The following is an 18,616-nucleotide window of genomic DNA, read 5'->3' as shown; positions in this document are numbered from 1 at the left end:
GGTCTTCTAGTTACTAATATAGCTCCAAGCGTTGTTACAAGTCTCGGCTGTTGTCACTCACCCAGCTTCAGAAGGCTCCGTTTTACTTCGCTTTCCTCCAGCACTTTTCTTGCCCAGTTGTCCCAGCTTCGTGGCAGCCGCCATGGCTGCCGCCCCCCCGCCGCCGACTCACAGAGGGTTCCCTTTGATCTCCGAGGATCTTGCCTGTTCCTCTTGGTCTTCTGAGGCACCCCTCTTCTTTCCCCCGTCCCTTCAGTACAGGTTCGGTCCGCAGACCCATCGGCGGGGGTTTTCGTGGGACTCATCAGAGCCCGCTATTTCCCCAACTGTCTCGCCGTGACATCAACCGGAAGTTCCTCTGACCTGCTGTTGACTCACCATCAGTCCCATTCACTTTAATGGGACGGCTGGTGATGCGGCAGTGATGTGGTGAGGGACATGGCAGGCAGCAGGTGGGTGAATGCCCACCAACACTCGCTGCCATGATGGATCTGAAATGACGGGTGCTCTTTAAATGTAAGGACTCATTCTTGTTGGTAGTTAGAATCTTTAATATTATTATTTGCAAACAAAATGAAGGTTTCCTCTTTAGAATAATAAGTTGTCAGGTTAGTGAAGCAACGATATCAGAACCGATTTTAGATTAATCACACATAGTTGGAGAACTCATTCTTTTATTTAATTGAAATAATAATACTATATTACATATTCTTGTATTTGCTTAAACATCAATGTTTAGTAACTGAAGTGCATAAACAAAGTATCTTTAAAAAAACAAACAAAAGAACTTAAATTGAATATATCAGTTGGGTTCACATTAAAAAAACTCTTCAAACACGGTCTTCTGCAGCTCACTCATTTTCATCTTCGTTCTCTTGTTTGTTCATGATCTGGAAAACAAAAACAAGCTTTCCTGCTTTATCAGGCCCCAGACGATTTCTCAATTTAGAGTGAACAAGTCCAAAGGAAGAGAATATTCTTTCAATGCCAGCAGAAGAGGCCACTGCGGTTAAAAGTGAAATCATTACTTCAACACTGTCTGAATCCAAGTACTTAAGTGACTTCTACCAGTTCACTGGTGAAACTTTCTTTAAAACCTCATCAACAAACATATTTCTTGAATGGTTCCCCCTTAGCTCTGAAGTTCATTAAGTGCTCACTCAGTTCCTTCCAAATTTCAACAGCATCAGCAATAAAACAACTATTTTTCGGGATTTTGTTTAAAGCTTCAGAAGTGGGTTTCAGGATGTTCAGCATATGTTCAATATTTCTCTTAAGCCCAGTGTTGAGGGTTTTGGCTGTGATAGTGCCATCTATTTTTTCTCGATTTTGCTCACAAACGGTCATCAGAATAGGCCAGTTTTATATATATTATTCAAAACAGTCCACTGCAGAGTTTCATCTAACATCTTGTGGGACTGTTAGCTTGGTTCCACTCATTATTTTCAGAGCTGATACTGCAAAATGATTGTTACAGAAGTATTTAGCAATTTCAACAACATTACTCTTTATTTCTGGGACCCAGAAATCTCGCTAGGAGGTGCATCAAATGAGCACTACAACCATATGTTATTAGCTTGGTAGTTTCTTCATGTTGTTCTAAATTTCTTCTCATTTTGGACAAATTTGCAACATTGTCAGTAACCAACCTGTGTACTTGACATATGATTCCCCCCCCCACATGTTATGATAACTTTTGCTGCTACTTCTTCTAAGTATGCTGCTCTGTGTGCATTTCCTGAAGTATCAATTGTTTCTGCAAGGAATACATTCCCTTTTTCTGTTGTTATACAAGCACACACAATAGGATCATTGTGGACATTACTCCACCCATCAAGACTTAGGTTAGCAATTTTACCTTCTAGACTTGTTGCACATTGCATAAGTTCTTCATCATATACTTTACCCAGCAGTTTCCCTGCAACATCTAATCTACTTGGTGGACTGCATCCTAATGTCAGGGTTCCAAGTAACACTCCCAATGAAAGAAGACTCAGAGCCCAGAAGTTCCTCAAAGTTCCATTTTATTAGAGATGTCATATTGGCACATCTGGGAAAACCCGAATCTGAAAGCTTCCAGGTTTTCCCCACCCAAAAGAAAGTCCAAGTCCCTTCCCCTGCACCCACTTGTCCATCACTTGGTCCAATCAATGCACCGTCCCAGACATGTCATTCCAGGTGCAGGCTGGATGTCCTTGACTCTCAGAGAAAAGAATGATGTTATGGCTAGGTATCCCTGCTACTCCATACAATTCCCCCCTCCTAGTTGCCCACAGCACTAAGTGTGGCAGCCCTAAAGATCCAAAGAAAAAGATGGCCTCCAGACCTACTCTCAGTGACTGAATCATATTAACAAAGTGTGGGTTTTCAAGCAGACGGAAAGAAGTGTTTGTTGCATAAACAAACCGAGTAATAAAATATGGTGAAATAAAAACAGTTTACCAACCTGAGGGTCCTGCCTCTTCAAACATGGTCCTTTCATCACAGCACTTCTCATGATGTTGTTTCATTTGGGCCACTAGGCCTTGCACCTCTTTGTTGCGTTGCTTGCATTTTGCACGCATACCTGTTTTACCCATAGGTAGAGGAACTTCATTAAAATATTCCCAAACTGGGTCTTTTTTTCGGCTGCTGCCATTTTGCTCCTCAAGGGAGGAATAAAGCACTTCAAGCTATGTGCAGAAACATCACAATTTAAAAAAAATTTTTTTTTAAAAAAATCAATTTTTATCCACCCTGTAAACCAAACAGTTTTATGATATGGCGCAGTGTATGAATTATCATCATCATGAGGGTTAGGGTTCGTTCCCTGAGCTTGTGGGTTGGTTTCTGAACATTTCATTACTAGGCTAGGTAACATCTTCAGTGGAGTTTAAACCCAAGCTACAGATATTTGCCATTATTGCATATCATCATCATTCTAGCCATTGTCTGTCTACTGCAGGAAGATCTTTTCTGCATGTTTCCAACCATTGGCCAAGGTATATATAGAATGATCTACTACATCTAGTTCTTCTCCAGATATATAAAAAATCTTTCTTTGGTGAATTTATTAAACATAACCTGGCTCTTTTTCAGGTTTATTTTTAAGCCAAATGTTTCTCCTGCTTTGTGCAGCTCTTGTATATGTCTTTGTAACTCTTGTGGGTCTTGTGAGAAAAGAATGTCATCTGCAAATCTTAAGTGATTTAAATAGGTGATTTTTATTCCATCTTTTGCTCAGTTTAGTTTACAAAATACTTCTTCAAGGCAGGTTGAGAAAAGGATAGATGATATTGTATCACCTTGTACACCTTGTTCAATGTTGATTTCTACTTTAAGATCATTAAGGCAAATTGTTGCCATTGTATTTTTCATATATTAATTGTAGTAAGTTTATGTAAGCAGTGTCTACACCTTGGTTGAGCAATGCATTGATTATTGTTTGCTGAAATACTGAATACCTTTTCTTAGTCAATGAAAGCCATGCACAGAACCCTGGTGTACTCATTGTGCTTTCAATGACTTGTTGAACAACCTGGATGTACAATCATTGTGCTCTAACCACTTTTGAACCCTGCCTGTTCCTTTGCCTATGCATCATGTAATGTTCTCAATGTTCTTTTTCCTATTATCTTGGTGAAAACCTTGTAGATGACTGAAAGAAGGCTTTTTGGGCGAGTGTTCTTTAAATTATCTTTGGCCCCTTTCTTGTGTATAAGAATCACTTCAGCATTTTTCCATCTGGTATTTTTTCTTTTCTGAGGCATCTCGAGTATAGTTTTGCTAGTATCTGGTGTAAACTGTGACCACGAGCCTTTAGCATTTCAGCCATAACACATTCCCTAAAGCTTTTTCATTGATTTTGTGGCATTTGATATTTCCTCTGTACTAGGGTATCTGGCATTTCCTCTTTCACAGGTGTTATAAAATATCTAGTAGTCCAGTCTTCTTAAACCAGTAGATTTTTTTTACAGCTTGAAAGCATGTCATGGATGCTGAAATAAAATAGATCTATAGTAATATATATACTCAATTCAAAGAATGACTGCCATAATGTATGTCCAATCATAAAACCAATTTATTATTTATAAAACCCAAATTATTAGGAGACAAGACTGGCAAAGTGGCTCCCGGGCAGGTTGATTAGGACCGATTGTAACAAGCACTGTCATGTTCAAGTTCCCTAACTATGCTTTATTACACAATTGGAGAAGGCTATATGGAGAATGAAATTGGCTTTCTTCTCAGCTTCAGTCTGAACTGAAGTTACTCCATTTACCAAAAAGGGTAGTAGGGTGATAATCGTGTTGAGTCAGGGACAACCACAAGGTACAGTGCGTGCTAGGTGGATACAAAAGCAGTCACCAACAGAAGACATTTAAGTGTGCAGCACTTATTGTTTGCTTTAAAAGCTATAGCTTTGTGTAGTCATCTGATACATGAATTATAGATTTTCTTAATTTACAGGAAGCCTGATTTGCAGCTAAATATTACTGATGTAACTATTAACCCTTTAATTAATTCTTTAATTCTTGTATGTTTTAATATTTGGATAGAAAAAGGATGAATCTTATATTTCCAGCTTTTCATTTATATCTAAGTTTATTTAAATTTTAATCAATAGGTTAAGAAGAGCCTATATAGTAGAATGTCAGAAGCCCAAGGTTAGGAGGCTGCATTGAATTTGAACTGCATGGAGTTGGTATTTTGCAGAGTTCGTTGTTGCTCCCCTTAACCAGTTTAAGGAAATTACACTGTAACATAGACTACAAATTTCAAAATTAAAATGCAGAATTTATATTATTATGGATTAATGTTTTATTTATGAAATGTGAACTCTTCCTTCAATATCAGGAATCTATGAGATTTTCTCAAATCAGTATTCACTCTCCTCTTTAGTAAGGCTGGTGTGAAGACTGCTATTAATCAATGGTTAATTAGTGTAGGAAAATTAATTTCTTTTCCTCACTTTCTCCCTCTGCAGGTATTGTTGGTGAAGCAGATGAAAATGGTGAAGATTTTTATCTCTGGACATATAAAAAGCTTGAAATAGGTTATAATGGAAATAGGATTGTAGATGTGAATCTGACAAGCGAAGGAAAAGTTAAATTGGTACCCAACACTAAAATCCAGATGTCTTACTCTGTAAGTAATCTGAATTTATAAATAATAATGGTTACACAGCTGTTAAGCTGTAGAAATAGGATGTTGGCAGAACCATGTTTTGTCCAAGTACTGGCCATACATATATCGTGGTGGCAGGCCTTAATCACAATATGTGTCATAGTTCATTGTATGCTTACTCTCCCCACCCTGAGAATAGTGTTATCCAAATTCCAACAAGAAGGATAATCTAAAGTGAACTCCCTTATCTCCAGATAAACAAACCAGAAGCTAAAATGGTTACAAAATGAGATTGTTCTAATCACAACAATTCTTTTTTTCATTTTTCCACATACATATTTCCATGGACATTGGGGATGTGGTAAAAAGGGAATTAAAATTTAAAATTAAAATGGGTGAGGGGGAAATCAAAGCTTTCTGTCAAATGGTCACCCTGCTATTTATATAAAAAGAAAGATTGTACATATTTACTGTTCATTTTGTATGCCATATCCTCATCCCACATAACTGTGTACATTTAACATTTAAATGTCTAAATCTAGGACCTGAAAGAACAGTTCTTCTATAGGTAATCTAGAAAAAAGAATTCCATTAAATGATGCTTCTTCCTAAAGCTACCACTGACAGAAATTCCTTAAATTCTGTTTATAATAGTCTCAGTGATAGTGGTATAACTCCTATATCATTCCTACTTAAATGGTTGGCATTCCTTTTTTGGGGTGACCCTTTCTCCCTGTGTATTTCAACAGAGGGTGACATAAAATTGTAAACTGAAACTGCTTTTAATATATCTGGTAGAAAAGATTTTCCTATTTAAGATGCCACTTGGAATTGTCTTTTTGCAGCTCATAATATTGGTTTAACAATACTATTGTTATTGCTTAACGCATTGTAAGCCGCCCTGAGTCTCCGGAGAAGGGTGGCATATAAATTAAAGCAAAAAATAAAAAAATACAGGTAGTTCTCAATTAACAATGGTAATTGGGACCAAAATTTCCATTGCTAAGTGATGCATTTATAAAATGTGACGTCACATGCCTATGCTGTTAGTGATGGCAGTTCTGGGAGATCCTGGTTACTGTTGCTAGGCAAGGACTGTATTGATCATTAAGTGAGGATCTCATGTGATCATACTTCCAATTTCCTGCCTGCTTCCCTCTGACTTTGAAGTTTGGGAAACTGGCAGGAATGAAAAAAAAAAAATACAATCATATAACCATGCAATGGTTGGACTCCAGGTCAATGGGTGAGTGTCTGGATCATGTTATGTTACCTCTGGTGAGCTGTAATGGTTAAAATAATGAGGACTGGTAATAACTAATACTTGTTCAACATCGTTGCAAATTTGAACAGTTGCTGAATGTCAGCCTTCCAAGTAGACTAGACAGGAAACATTATAAGATGAACTAATGTAAAGTAAATACTGTAAAGCTACATTAACATAATCATACAAATCTGAAAGCACAGATCTCCAGCTGTCTCTTTTTACTATCAGTCAGGTTAGATCCTTTCTAAGTTTCTTTCTCTGGCCGTTACAGGTAGTCCTCAATTTACAACTGTTCGTTTAGTGACAGTACAAAGTTACAGTGGCACTGAAAAAAGTTACTTATGATTATTTTTAACAGTTACGACCTTTCCAGCATCCTCATGATCATGTGATTAAAATTAGATGTTTGGTAGCTGGTTTACATTTTTAAGTGTTGCTGTGTCCCAAGGTCATGTGATCACTTTTTGTGACTTTCTGACAAGCAAAGTCAATGGGGAAGCCAGATTCACTTAACAACTGGGTTACTAACTTATCAACTGCAGTGATTCACTTAACAACTGAAACAAGGAAGGTCATAAAATGGGGCAAAATTTACTTAATAAATGTCTCACTTAACAACAGAAATTTTGGGCTCAGTTGTGGTCGTAAGTCAAGGACTACTTGTACTCAGTACTTGTGAGCTCCTCCTGTTTTATCTAATAATTCCCTAGGCAGCATTTCCCCCGCCCCTATCTTCCAAGTTCATCCTCATATTTCATTACATTGAATGAGTAGTTGTTAGACAAAGATCTCTTGTAGAACATTATATTAGCTTAATTTAATAATAAAAATAAATAAAATTGCTACTGACTTCTAGTGACTCTCGGTAGTTTATAGTTGTTTAAAACATTTAAAAACAAAGAATAAATGTTCTTGTATAATGATATTATTAAAACTTGACAGCACCAATGGCTTGCTAGAAAAAGTATGTTAGCAGTTAATGTTTTTCTTAGTGTTGTCTGGAATTTGAACTGGGTTGATTTTGTTGATTTGTAATATACTGTGTCAGATTTTTAAATGTAATTTTTCTCCAGGTGAAATGGAAAAAGTCAGATGTGAAGTTTGAAGATAGATTTGACAAATATCTTGATCCATCTTTCTTTCAACACAGGGTATGCTTCTTTTATATTTCATTACATTGAAACCTATGTACTCAAAATAGTGCCCAGTGATATTTTCCTTGATGCTCAAGGTTTTTTTAAAAAAATAAATAAATGGGAAGTTAGCATATTGCAAAGTACCAGCTTGAAATGAAATATTGATTTCTCTAGATGTTTGGTGGTATCAAGTAGACCATAGAAGCATTTGTATAAAACGATGGGTGGTTACAACCAAATGTTTTATTTGGAACTCTGTTTCTTTCTCCCCCCGCAAAGACAGAGGTAAGGTAGATGAGAAAAGATGTTGGGAAGTAATCTCACTAGTTAGTTTAGTGGTAAATTATATTTTGGTACAAGCCATAATCACCTTGGCAACTGTTTTTAAAATTTATCCATAATGTACTCAAGATGTACAAAATGTATTCCAAATATATATCTACCACTCCAAAAGGATAAGGGACCCCCATATCATAAGACTTTTAAAAAATGCTAAATAACTCAAGTTTACAAAATTCTTTATAATGACTTAAGAACCGCACTACTGCTTAGGTCCAAAAATGTAAGGTTCAAACCATTTTTATAACTGATTGTCAGGTTTGCCTCCTTTCAATATTCAAGAAAGAAAAACCCCGACTCCATTTTCATAGAGAAAGGTACTTTTACTGAGTATGAACTGAATGCAACCATAGAAAAGCAAGATCTGAAGCATAGGCGTGAAAATCACATATAGAAAGCATCCCCTCCCAACTGTCCAGCGTAAATCAACCAATCCACAGGTCCTCCAGGAGTCATGTGGGAGCACACGTCTGGCATACCTCCTGGTATGCCACGACCGTTGACCTTGAAACATATCAACTTGAAAGAAAGAACTGCAGCAAAGATTCACTTTCATTTTCCTCCAGCACGCTTCCCCCCCAAGAATCCCCCTAGGTCCCCCTCCCCCGTTTCCATGGCAGCCGAACAAGTAAGCATCGAAAGAGCAGAGGCAGACATTTGGCCCCCCTTCAGAAGAGTTTCGTTTCATTTAGTTTAATGCGATTTATATGCCGCCCTATCTCCAATGGACTCAGGGCGGCTCACAACAATAAAATGCACAATTGCACATTAAAACAATATAAAATTAAAAGTCCAAATTAAAATAATTTAAAATCTATTTAAAATCTATTAAGAACCCCCCCCCCATCAGTCAGGCTGCGAAACAGCCAGGTCTTCAAATCATGGCAGAACGAGCGAAGGTCAGGGGCCATCCGGAGCTCCAAAGGAAGTTGGTTCCAAAGGGTGGGTGCGCCCACAGAGAAAGCTCTCCCCCTGGGGGTCGCCAGCCGACATTGTCTGGTCTACGGCACCCTGAGGAGGCCCTGTCTGTGGGAACACACCGGGCGATTGGAGATTGTTGCTGGCTGCAGGGGGTCCGACAAATATCCCGGGCCTAGGCCATGAGCAGACATTATTCCTGTAAGAGATAAAAGGGAGATAAACATACAATATATACACAAATCAAGGTTTATCAGGATATTTGGTGTGAAACAATTGCACTTGCTTTGGCGCTCGAACATCTCGTTTATTTACCCATTCAGCTTTAGATAGTGGGAAATGTTTCCAGGCCACCAAATACTGCACCTTACCAGGAGCTTAATCCCTGGGCGGTGCTATTAACGCCAGGAACTCTTTCTAAAAATGGGAGGTAAATTGAACATCCCTGTCAGAGATTATATGTTTTGGAGCACCATGTAACCTGTAAACATGGTGGACAAACATTTTCGCCAGTGTTTTTGCGGAAGGGATCTTGGGACATGGAATGAAATGCATTTTTTGGAAAACAAATCAGTAACCACCCAATAATTGTGTTCCCCCCACTTTCGAGCAATTCTACAATAAAATCCATGGAGATCTCTTTCCAAGGGGCATCCTGTCTGGCAACACTCTGAAGCAGACCAGGTGGCTTCCCCGGAGGTCTCTTGGCTAAAGCACACACAGGGCAGCTGGCCACATATGCCTCTATGTCCTTCTTGAATGCGGGCCACCAGAATTGTTGTTTGACTAGATGTAGTGTTTTGAGAAAACCGAAATGGCCAACAACTTTGGCATCATGAGCGTGTTGTAACACTGTTGCTCTCAGATTGGTGGGAACATACAACTTGGCTCCCATCCAAGCCAGACCATCTCAAAGTGTACATTCATTTGAGTGGGCTAGAAACCACTCGTCGGTCTTTAGAGCTCCTTGTAGTTGCTTAGACAAATCATCCGATAGAGCTGGATCTGCCTTTGCCTGCACTCTAGTAATTACTGGTACAGCCAAGTGCGTTGAGGGGATAATTGGCCGGATCACCTCCTCTCTAGCACTATTGTATTGCGGCAGTCTCGAAAGGGCATCTGCCATAAAGTTCTTCCCTCCAGGAAAGTAGCGCAGGGAGAAATTAAATCGTTTGAAGTGATGAGCCCAGCGGACTTGCTTTGGGGACAGTTTACATGGCGTTTTCAAAGCTTCCAAGTTTTTGTGGTCAATCTACACCTCAAAGGGGTGCTTAGCTCCTTCAAGAAATTGTCTCCACGTTAACAGTGCCCAAGAAACTGCAAAAGCCTCCTTCTCCTATATGGCCCATCTCCTCTCGGTCTCCGTCAGCTTACGAGAGGTATAGGCACACGGTTGCAGCTTTCCTTCTGCATTAGTTTGCAGAAGTACTGCCCCTACTGCTACATCTCTGATGTCGGCCTGCACAACAAAAGGCTCTTCCATGTCGGGATGCTTAAGGACTGGTTCAGCAGCAAACAAACGTTTTAGTTTCTCAAATGCCGCCTGACAGTCCATTCAAGGGGCCGGGAGGGCTTTGGTTTTACTTCTTCTTTTGTCTTCAAAAGATTGGTAATCGGCAACGCGATTTTGGCGAACGAGGGGATGAACTGTCTATAGAAATTAGCAAACCCAGGAAGCTCTGTAGTTGTCTGCGGATGCATGGTGGGGCCCATTCCAATACTGCCCGGACCTTTTCCATCTCTATTCCCTCATGCAAGATGCGGTAACCCAGATAGTCAGTTGTGTTTTGGTGGAATTCCCACTTTGAGAGTTTGGCATAAAGTTCAGCAGCCCTAAGGTTTTTCAGGACAGTCCTCACCAATTTCACATGGTCGTCCATGTTCTCGGTGTAGATAAAAATGTCATCCAAGTAGACCAGGCTCCTTGCAGTACAAAAGGGAGCACCCAAAACTGGAAACATCCCAGCGGGCAGTTAAAAGCCGTTTTTCCATTCATCCCCTTCCTTAATCCGGACTCGGTAGTAGGCCTCCCGTAAATCCAGTTTGGTGAAAATTTTCCCCTTGCCTAGGTAGGCTAGCATGTCCTTGATGAGCGGCAGGGGGTAGACATTTTTTACGCAAATGGCGTTCAGATTTTTGTAGTCAACCACTAAGCATTGGTTGATGATCTCTGGAGGGCTCGGGACAGGGGCTGCTCCTCTGTCCTGGTCCTATTAGACCTCTCAGCGGCTTTTGATACCATCGACCATGGTATCATGCTGCACCGGTTGGAAGGGTTGGGGGTGGGGGGCACTGTTTTACGGTGGTTCTTCTCCTTTCTCTCCGACCGGTCGCAGCCTGTGTTGACAGGGGGACAGAGGTCGACCCCGAGGCCCCTTGTATGTGGGGTGCCGCAAGGATCGGTCCTCTCGCCCCTTCTGTTCAACATTTATGTGAAGCCGCTGGGCGAGATCATCCGTGGTTTTGGGGTGAAGTACCATCAGTACGCTGATGACACCCAGCTGTACATCTCCACCCCAGACCACCCCAATGATGCCCTCGAGGTGATGTCCCGGTGCCTGGAGGCCGTACGGATCTGGATGGGGAGGAACAGACTCAGGCTCAACCCATCCAAGACCGAGTGGCTGTGGTTTCCGACGTCCCAATATAGTCAGTTGGCACCATCACTGACTATTGGGGGCGAGTTGTTGGCCCCCACGGATGGGGTTTGCAACTTGGGTGTCCTCCTGGACTCATGGCTGTCTTTATTTATTTATTTATTTATTTATTTTAATTTGATTTATATGCCGCCCTTCTCCGGAGACTCGGGCGGCTTACAATGCGTTAAGCAATAGTCTTCATTCTTTTGTATATTTATACAAAGTCAGCTTATTGCCCCCACAAACTGGGTCCTCACTTCACCTACCTTAGAAAGGATGGAAGGCTGAGTCAACCTTGAGCCTGGTAAGATTCGAACCTGCAGTAATTGCAGGTAGCTGTGTTAATAACAGGGTGCTTTAGACCACTGTACTACCAAGGCCCCTACCTACTTTAGAAGAGCATATGACAGCCGTGGCCGGGAGGACTTTTTATCAGATTCGCCTGATTCGCCAGTTACGTCCCTTTCTGGATCGGGACTCGTTATGCACGGTCACTCACGCCCTTGTCACCTAACGCCTGGACTACTGCAATGCTCTCTACATGGGGCTCACCTTGAGGAGCACCCGGAGGCTCCAACTGGTCCAGAATGCGGCCGCGCGGGTGGTGATGGGAGCGACGTGGCGCTCCCATGTGACCCCCCTCCTGCGCGAGCTGCACTGGCTCCCAGTGGTCTTCCGGGTGCGCTTCAAGGTTTTGGTTATCACCTTTAGAGCACTCCATGGCTCAGGACCAGGATACTTAAGAGACCGCCTTCTGCCACCAGTAGTCTCTCACCGACCAGTTCACTCCCATAGAGAGGGGCTCCTCAGGGTGCCGTCGGCCAAACAATGTCGACTGGTGGCCCCCAGGGGGAGAGTCTTCTCTGTGGGGGCACCTGCCATCTAGAACGAGCTCCCCCCGGAGATACGGAGGATCCAAGACTTACGCACCTTCCGCCGCGCCCTAAAAACGCGTTTAGAATAAAAGCCTGTTTTTATTCCAACAGGCTGGTCTGGCCTAACTCTCCCTTTTAAATTGGGTTTTAAATGTTTTACATAAATTGGATGTTTTTAAATTTGTTTTTTGAGCCCAAATTATTTAATCTATTTTTAATAGCTTTTAACTTTTGTATGTTATTTGTATTTTTATCTTGGCTGTTTACCGCCCTGAGTCCTCCGGGAGTAGGGCGGTATACAAATGTGATAAAATAAATAAATAAATAAATAAATAAATAAGCGAAAGGACCTATCCTTCTCCTGGAAAAGTACCGGCGCTGTCACCCCCGGCCTGGCCAGTTGGATAAACTCTGTTCTAGGTTTTTGTCAATAAAGTTTCGTAGTTCCCCCAGCTTCCAGGGGGTCATGGGGTAGATTTTTGGTTTAGGGAGTTTTACTCCAAGAAGTATTTCAATGGTACAGTCCGTTGGCCAGTGGGGGGGGGGGGCAGCACGTCTGAGGCCTTTTCGCTGAAAACCTCCTGGAGGTCCCAATACTCCTTTGGAATCTTTTCCTCCTCCTCAATGTGGTCTGTTGCCGGTGCCGCCCCCTCGATTTCCACTCCGTCCACCAAATGGGGTTCTTCCCTTTCTTTCCCTGGTTTCTCGGAGCGAATGCGCAAAACTCCTGTTATCCAGTTTATGCGCAGGTTCCACTTACGGAGCCAAGGCAGTCCAAGTATGAGGGGCCGCTCCATGCCTGGGGCCACAATAAAACTAAGAGTCTCTAGGTGATCCCCCATTTGCATCTCGATTGGTTCGGTCACAAAACTGGCTGGGCCCCCTCCTGCCACCGATCCGTCTAACTGACAGAATGCGATGGGCCTTCTCAAAGCTTTTAGTCTTAGGCCCATCTTCACGACCACGTCTGGGCTGATTATGTACCTGGTGCATCCAGAGTCTAGGAGGGCTGGCATCTGCCCGTGGGACCCGGTGGATGGCACCCTTAATTCTACTGGGATGATCATGGGGCCCCCATTGTGATTCACCACGCGGAGGATTTTAGCTTGGGCCCTGTCTTCCCCACTGCTGCCTTTGGTGCCCCCTTGTGGAATGAGGAGGACGACTGATCCCAGGCGCGGCCACCACGGATCTGGCTTCGGGCCAGATCAATCTCCACGTCCACTGCTACCACATACCAGCTCTGCAGATCTTCGGGGACCCCCCGTGCCTGGCAATCTTTGTAGATGTCCTCATTCAATCCATCTTTATAATTCTCTAATAGGGCCACTTCTGACCACCCTCTCATGAAGGGTGCCAGCTTGCAGAACTCCTGGGTGTACTCCGCCACCAATCTCCGGCCCTGGTGAATGCCCTTCATTCTGATTCTCGCCTTTCGCTTGGCTAGGGGGTAAATCATCCAATCCACAGGTCCTCCAGGGGTCATGTGGGAGCACACGTCTGGCAGTGTCCTCCTCCTGATATGCTACGACCGTTGATCTTGAAACATATCAACTTGAAAGAAAGAACTGCAGCAAAGATTCACTTTCATTTTCCTCCAGCATGCTTCCCCCCCAAGAATCCCCCTAGCTCCCCCTCCCCCGTTTCCATGGCAGCCGAGCAAGTAAGCATCAAAAGAGCAGAGGCTGACACTGATTTGAAAATTTGAAAATTGGCTAACATTGGCATTGTCAGTATTAAGTCTCTGATACTATCATTTTGTTTGATCTTGATCCTGTCCACACTAATTTTCTTTTCTCTGTGTTTTTCTTGACGGGGGGAGAGAGAGAGTATACAGTATACAGCGTGTGTATACAGTATTCATTTAGTGACTCTTCAAAGTTACAACGGCACTGAAAAAAAATAACTTATGACCATTTTTCACACTTATGACTAGCAGCATTCCTATTGTAACATGATTTACATTTCGATGCTTGACAACTGACTCACATTTATGATGGTTGCAGTGTCCTGGAATCACGTGGTTCCCTTTTGCAACCTTTTTACAAGCAAAGTCAATTGGGAAACAATATTCACTTAACAACCATGTTACTACATAATTTAAGAACTGCAGTGATTCACGTAACAGATGTAGCGAGAAAAGTCATAAAATGGGGCAAAACTCACTTAACAAATTTCTCCCTTAGCAACATAATTGTCATAAATTGAGGATTACCTACCTACCTACCTACCTACACACATACCTATACACATATACATACATACGCTTCTATCTTCATTAATCTGTCCTCATATAAATGAGTCTTAAAGAGTTCATTTATATATAATGTGATAATATAAATATGCTAAATATTTACTAAATAGTGATACAAAGTACACACTGGAATAACAGGTGGTCAATGTCAATTTATTTGTTCAGTTAGTAAATCATATACATAAATGGTTAACAAATAACATAAAATAATCTCAGGTCAATTTTTCAAATTGAATTTACCTCTGATAAAGGAAGCTACTTTTTGTCATTCAAGTGGTAGTAGCTTTTTCTTCTCCACAGGATACAAAGAAATTGGATGGATACATACACACACACACACACACACACACACACACACACACACACACACACACACACACTGTCAGGCCTACCTCCATTCAAAACTCAAGAAAGAAAACTCCCAACTCCATTGATTTAGAGAAGAGGTATTTTTACTAAGTTTGAAGTGATAGGAACGAAAGCAAGGCAACATCTGATTCAAAACATGTGAAAGTTACAGATTGAAAGTCACTCCAAATCCCTCTCCCCAGGGTCCAGCACTTGGAGTCCAATCAACGTCCAGTATGATGTTGTGGAAAAGTCCATCTTCAGGTTTGTCTCCCATCTGGAGTCTCAGGATGGTTGAGTGCAAACCTCCCTTTCAGTTCTCATGGGACTACTCCAGCTCACTTTCCTAGCCCAAGACCCCCCTCCCCATTACTAAGGCAGCCGATAGCAAGCATGCTGAAGAAACCCATGTGGAGATCTGGATGACACATACATATATACATACATACATACATACATACATACATACATACATACATACATATATACATACCTGTATATCTGTATCTTTTCAAATTCCAGTTAGTTAGAAACAATGACATGTTTAATTTTTGCTTTGTATAACTTATTCTTTACTTGATATTGGCTCTGGTGGTACCAAAAATATCCCTAGAGATATAGTAATAGTTGGAGCCATAGTTGGAGCCAGCTTTCAAAAGGCAACTCCAGGAAACTCTTAAATTCCCATCAATCTAACTCCAGAGAGATTTAAGTTTAGTGTTAGCCAGTAAGAAACCATCTATCAACCAACCAACCAACCAACCAAACTTGTTCATCAACTCTATTTTGAAAAGCCAAATAAAAAACAGTTAGAAATGTGGAAAATCCCATTTAGACTAATTCTAAAAGTATATCTTTGCATTATATCTTTAGCTTCAAAAGTTTCATGGCTACTGGATTAAACCTTTGAAGAGAAGAAAAAAGCCCAAAATTATTTCAGTATTGTATTGGGTGCTTTAGGTTACAAATGTGGCATGCTTTTTGAAGGACCCAGTGCTGTGAAAAATATCTCCAAAATATCTTCAAAATTTGTTCAATTTCAATCCATCAATGTACTATTAGTACTTTTAGGTCTTTCATTTTCTGATCTCAGTGTTGAATAAAATGTCCCAGATAGCAAGAGCTGTGATGCTGATACGTCTGTCCAGGATCAGATTATCCTCATATTGTAAAATTGCTCGTTATTTGTCCACATTTTAGGTGAGTAGAGATACTGGCCTATAGGTTGTTCAGTGAAGGAATTAATATGGAGGTTAAACTACAAAGGAACCAACATTCACCTTTATTTTATATCTTCCAATCTTGGAGTTAAGCCCTATTAATATTTAAGATTTATAAAGGATATACAATGCTTCATTTAACAAAATTCTCTTAGTCAAGTAATAGTCCATCTTTATTTTTTAGACACAATAATTCTTTCACAGTATGGTCTCAGTGATTGTTTATAGCAAATATCTTTTGTACATGGACAGACTCCATTACGTCTATTTTGCATGCAGTGATAGGCCAGTGATATTTCCAAGAAAGAACAGCTTGCTGGTGCATGCTGCTTATCAATCACTATGCCTTTTGTTTACTGTGCCATGTAAAACAGAGTCTGACTACCAGTGAGAAGGCAAAAACAAACATGGCTTTTGAGTCTGTTCTGTAAATTGAATAATGGATCAAAATTCCTTTTTGGGCAGCATAGTAAGCAATATATTCATGCTGTCCCAAAAGTACTTTTTCAAAAGGCAGTTGGACTTCGTTTTTTTCCTTGAAGATATTTCGCTTCTCATCCAAGAAGCTTCTTTGGCTCTGACCAAATGGATGGAAGGATTGATATTCCTTGCAGTTATCTGCTCCTTAGCATTCTTTCTGAGAGTCATTGAGGCCACTTGAAGGTTTATCTGTATTCTCAGGGTCACCTGAATAATGCAAATGGGTATGGAGCCTTCTTGGATCTGCTTGAAAAGGATTGTATTGTAAACAGGTGATAGGTGGTTTGTATCCTTCCTCTCTGTGTACTAATCCCTTTTCTGATGTTCAGGGTTGCTGCAATGTGTTTCGTCCTTGTCTAAATAGTGTTCTTAACGCAGCTCTTGTGGGAGGATGGGTTATTAACTTTATAGTGGAGTATTTGGTTGGTATGAGTGATTTTTCGGTAGACTTGAAATATCTATTCTTCCTTATTCTTGTAATTCCTTTTTACAACATTATTAATTATGTGAGCAAAGGATATCCTTTCTATATATTTTAATTAGAGACCAGGGCATTTTCATTGAGCATTTAACATATTCATGTGAAAAATTACTGGTTTTGGCTTTCTAATAAATTACAATAGGAAGTTAGTAAGTTAGCTGCAAATTTCTGTTCTGGCTTCTGAAGAAATCATGTTCAGCTGAAGAATGGACCATAGATACTTATTTCATTTTTTCTGAAATCCATTTCAAATAAATTTGAACAAGTTACTAATCTTAGATTTGCTATTGTAACTTTGTGATAATAGAGAAGAAAAAAAAACTATTTTCATGTTTTCATATAAGATAAAATGTGAATAGATTTTGTCTCTATCACTGTGTTTCTTCAGAATGGAAAAAGTGGAGTATAGTGTTTTGTTTTATTTATCTTGGCTTTGCCAGACAAAAGGGCTGCAGAATTTTATACGTACTTCAACTTCCTTTCTATTCATAAACAGTCAATGTCATCCCTTAGAACATTTCTCCATAATTATAGATCTGTGGGCTCGTAAATAAAAAAAAATATTAATTAGTGTCCACTTTTTATTTTAGATTCATTGGTTTTCAATCTTCAACTCCTTTATGATGGTTATTTTCCTGGTGGGCTTGGTTTCTATGATTTTAATGAGAACGCTGAGGAAAGATTATGCACGATATAGTAAAGAAGAAGAAATGGATGATATGGTAAAATGTTTGCTTTTATTTTCACTCTTAAATTTATATCTGTCCGGTCTATGAGAAAGCCTGGATGCAGAAAGCTTGAATGTGTTAGAAATGGGATCAAACATAATAAATTAATGTGACCAGTTCTGTAGGTGCAGGGTCTCCTAAGCATAAAGATTATAAGTATTTTTTTAATAACTTAATGGATTTTCTGACAGGATGTTAAAGTTTTAAAGTTTATCTCAATAGACTCTTGGTTGATATTTTTAAAATACCATATGCTTAATATACAGATTATATGCAATACTTTAATTAGAATAGTATTCTCAAAACTTTTAAGAATTTTTAAGTCAGTTTTAAAATAAAGCCAATTTTGAGTCCCATCTATTTGGCAAAGAAGGTGGATAAATGTTCATGAATAATTATTTTGAATGCCTTTTCTTCAGTCATCATTCTAACCCTTCCTTCACTATACTAGAGTTAGAAATTTGGGCAAGGCACATGTTCCAATATCGCTGAAAATCAGAAAGTGATATGTATGTATGGTAGTAGAATATTGGTAAAGAGAATCTTGTATGTGCCAGTATTATACAGTTGACCAAAAAATGGGGCCAAATTGTGTTTTTTTTTTTTACAATGCCCCAGTAGTTCACTGTGGAAAAAAAAATCTTTTCTTCAAGACTTGATCCTGTGGTCTATGTCTGGGGCAAATTGATTACACTTATTGAATAGCTGATTTACATAACTAGTTAGGGGAGTGTTCTATTTAATAAGGTATTATCTGATAGAGCCTATCCTTTTCAAAAAGATCTTTCCTAGCTAGGGATTGAATCAGAGACATTTGACTTGTAG

General features: G+C 40.2%; 1 protein-coding gene across 1 annotated transcript in view; it reads left to right on the top strand.

Annotated features, from left to right (window-relative positions):
* The window catches only part of TM9SF3 (transmembrane 9 superfamily member 3), an 80,951-nt gene that overhangs the window by 40,923 nt on the left and 21,412 nt on the right, over positions 1–18,616 (top strand). Inside the window, exons 4-6 of the mRNA XM_070945836.1 lie at positions 4,967–5,127; positions 7,447–7,524; positions 17,654–17,785. Coding sequence (XP_070801937.1) covers positions 4,967–5,127; positions 7,447–7,524; positions 17,654–17,785 — 371 coding nt within the window. The remainder of the gene's footprint in view (positions 1–4,966; positions 5,128–7,446; positions 7,525–17,653; positions 17,786–18,616) is intronic.

Source organism: Pituophis catenifer, unplaced genomic scaffold, assembly GCF_029215685.1.
Source record: "Pituophis catenifer annectens isolate HBS135680 unplaced genomic scaffold, rPitCat1.0.hap2 SCAF_6, whole genome shotgun sequence".
NCBI lineage: Eukaryota > Metazoa > Chordata > Lepidosauria > Squamata > Colubridae > Pituophis > Pituophis catenifer.
Note: the sequence above shows the minus strand (reverse complement) of the source record. Positions and strands in the feature narration are given on the sequence as shown.